This window comes from Pteropus alecto, unplaced genomic scaffold (genome assembly GCF_000325575.1).
Source record: "Pteropus alecto unplaced genomic scaffold, ASM32557v1 scaffold189, whole genome shotgun sequence".
Lineage (NCBI taxonomy): Eukaryota > Metazoa > Chordata > Mammalia > Chiroptera > Pteropodidae > Pteropus > Pteropus alecto.
In genome coordinates, this window is record NW_006442117.1 from 3,361,603 (window position 1) to 3,365,004 (window position 3,402).

The 3,402-nt window shown below is 53.5% G+C and overlaps 1 protein-coding gene across 1 annotated transcript in view; it reads left to right on the top strand.

The window, feature by feature from the left end:
* Positions 1–2,195, top strand: part of EDARADD (EDAR associated death domain) — a 38,916-nt gene extending 36,721 nt beyond the window's left edge. Inside the window, exon 5 of the mRNA XM_006920765.3 lies at positions 587–2,195. Coding sequence (XP_006920827.1) covers positions 587–969 — 383 coding nt within the window. The 3' untranslated portion in view covers positions 970–2,195. The remainder of the gene's footprint in view (positions 1–586) is intronic.
* The last annotated feature ends 1,207 nt before the right edge of the window (positions 2,196–3,402 follow it).

Sequence of the window (3,402 nt, forward strand, 5' to 3'; positions counted from 1 at the left end):
ACCTCGGGGTGCCGGCCCCACTGCAGACGCAGCCCCGTGGGTGAAAAAACACAGACAGAGGCAAAGGAATGATAAGGTGGCCATACATTTGAAAAGTAAGTTTTCTGGCGTTATCAGTTATCACTCCTTTTCAAATACGTGCGCGTGGACATTCCAGATTCCAGAGTGTGTGTGTGTTTAAAGACCCTTAAAAGAGTTGTGTGGTCCTTTGCGCCCTAACGTGCTGTGTTTGGCATCAGGGAGCTGTCGGCTGGCGTGGGACTTGGCGGGGGCGGGTTAAGGGTTTGAGGTGCTGGTGGTGAGTGGGCTGGTCTGCTCGGGGCGGCGGTCCGCTCCCTGCACTGGCCACGTGCGGGCAGAGAGCTCTGCCCCCCGAGCCGCACCGGGGCCCGCGGCTCACATTGCGGGACGGACACGGGGAGCCTCGGAGGAGGGGAGCCGGCTTCGTCAGACCCTCCCGCTGCTGGCGGTGTGGGAGCGAGCACCTGAAGCCCCTCTGTGAGGTGCCCCGTGCCACTGTCGACTGTTCGGGTGGCAGGTGAAGGGAAGAGTCGCTGACGTGTGGGCTCTGCTCTTTGCTCCTCAGGTGCAGGCAAGGACCAGTCCTGCCAGGCCGACTGTAGCTGCCCCTCCTGCTCGCTCCGGGCCCCCACCATCAGCGACTTGCTCAACGACCAGGACTTACTCGACGTGATCAGGATAAAGCTGGATCCGTGTCACCCGACGGTGAAAAACTGGAGGAACTTTGCCAGCAAGTGGGGCATGCCCTACGACGAGCTGTGCTTCCTGGAGCAGAGGCCGCAGAGCCCCACCCTCGAGTTCCTGCTGCGCAACGGCCAGCGGACGGTGGGCCAGCTGATGGAGCTGTGCCGGCTGTACCGCCGGGCCGACGTGGAGAAGGTCCTGCGCCGGTGGGTGGACGAGGAGTGGCCCAAGAGGGGCCGCGGCGACCGCCCCAGGAACTCCTAGCGCCCCACGGCCCCTCCACCAGGCCCCCCGGGCGTCCAACCCGCCCAGGCCAGGCAGCGGCGTCCATCTGCTCTTCTTTAAGGTTTAGGATGAAGACAGCGAAAAGTGGACTTTGGTTCTGCCCCCACCACAGTGGGCGGGTGGTTCGGGGGAGGGGTGGGTTATGTTTTGGTGGCGGATTTTCATTTGGTTTTGCACACGTTTTAATCTAAGATTTGAATCCGGAGGTGTAGGCTCGGAGAGGGACCAGGGCCATCGGAGTGGAGTCGTGACATGAGGAAAGTAAGACGATCCTCTCCCTGAATGCCGCCGAGGGTTTCGGGGGGACACAGACCGGTGGCCCCGAGCACGCGTCGCCCGTAGACTCTTCCACGATCAGCGGCGCTCACACCGCTCAGGTGACCAACAGCACGGAGAAGCTGGCCTGTTGGGTGCGTCTGGCACTTTCTTTGTCACAGAGGATTTAGGTGAATTGGCAGGATGTTGGTATCAGGTGGTGATACCCTTCAGAACACACGTGCTCCCTTTTTTATTCAAATGCTTTTATAATCCGTGCACTATCAAAAATGTCATTTGCTCAAGTATTTTTGAAAGAAATGCGAACTTCGGTGGTTACTGGGAGGACAGAGTCAGGAATGAGCAGACCGTGGGACTGCTGTTGGACAAACTGAGGACACAGGATGCTCTTTGGTCACCCATGACGTCTTAAAAACTAACTTCAAATTTACTTTTACACCTTTCATATCAGGCTGGGTGTTTCACCCTGCGATGAAGCTCTGTTAAGAAATAAATGCAAGTCACCTGGCCCACAGGTAAAATCACGCACCTGTGGCCCTTGTGATCCCAGCTTGTAACAGAGTCAACTCTGCCATGTGGCAGCTTGGCCAGGGAGTCGGGCACCTTTGATGGTGATGGGAGGCAAGAGGCACGTTAAAATCCGGATTTTAAAGCAAATGAAAAATGGGGACCGGAGAGAATCGAATGTTCTCATTTGCTGGTCGGGGAGGGAAGGGTTCGTTATGGGGAGACCAGGGTGTCTAGGTTTTATCGGGGGGTGGGAAGGGAGATCGAAGGCAAAGCCTTGGTGTGCTTGATAATTTCATAAGTGTTATCTGGTTTTGGCTATGGGTTTAGAAAATTAAGGCACTTGGTTCAATTCGGGGGGAATTCCGTATAAGTCTCTGACTAAAATAAGCAAAAATGATAAATTAGCATTGAACAAGAAAGGTTAGTATTAACTCAAAGGAAAGTTATTTTCTAAACCACCAATGTTTTTTTCCACTACTGGTTATAGCGGTGTTTGCTGGGTTCCTGTAACATACGGCCAGCCTCCCTATAACGTAAACTCTAAACAGAAATCTCTGGAGACTCATCGCTTCCGATTCAGGGTTTGTGGCACCCAGCTCATCTTCCCGTGTCAGATCTATCAGGTAAATGTCAGGCTGTAATTAAAGTGACAGCCAGTAGTGAAATGTAGAGATTTAAAAAAAAATTGATTCTTTTGCAAATTGATGTTTAATGTGGTGGTTGTGAAATACTTACCGCCAGTCACGTTCCAGGCGGTGTCCAGACTTGTACACTGGGGCTCTAATCTTCCAGGATTTTGTCTTTACGTGCCATGTTGTCATGAAGGGACATGTGACATGTTCTCATATGTTAGCTCATACTTCACGGTGGGAAAACAGATGAGGCATTCCTTATTGTCATTTTAGGGAAATGGGATGTGAAGGATCGCAATTGTCCGGTGTTGCGTGTACTAGACGCAGAGCAGCAGATGCCCTTGTGTCTGTTTCACGGTGGGAAAACAGATGAGGCTTTGGCATTCCTTATTGACATTTTAGGGAAATGGGGTGTGAAGGGTCGCGATTGTCCGGTGTTGCGCGTACTAGACGCAGAGCAGCAGATGCCCTTGTGTCTGACACCCCCTTGGGATAGGAGGAGTGGGTCGCAGCCTGACAGATGTCCTGCTGACCGCTGCCTGGCCAGGTGCCACCGGAAGGTCCCTTCCCTTCCCCTGCTGCTGGGGAACTCCCTCCACTTCTTCCCTTCACAGTCCCTTCCCCATCTCCACCCAAGCAGACCTGTCACCTCAACTCAGCACCGGTCTGCAGGGCCTGTGGCCAGAAGAGGTAGTCGGAGAGGAGGGCGGGAGGGGATCCCCGTTCAGCTCGCTCTGCTCAGCCTGCTCCTTCCTCCCACCGCTGGGTCCCGGCCTTCCCCGAAGAGAGGCAGATCGGGAGAGCGGGCACGTAACTTGACCATTATTTGCATCTGTTGACATCTGCATTGATTGACATTTACTTTATGAAAAGTTGTAGGAGTGCAATATTATCAGAGAGAAATTTAACCGAAAGATTTCTTAAAGTTCATTCGGTGCTTCGACTAATTGTCAGATGGCTTTTATCCATGTTACAGGCAGAAATACCAAAGAGT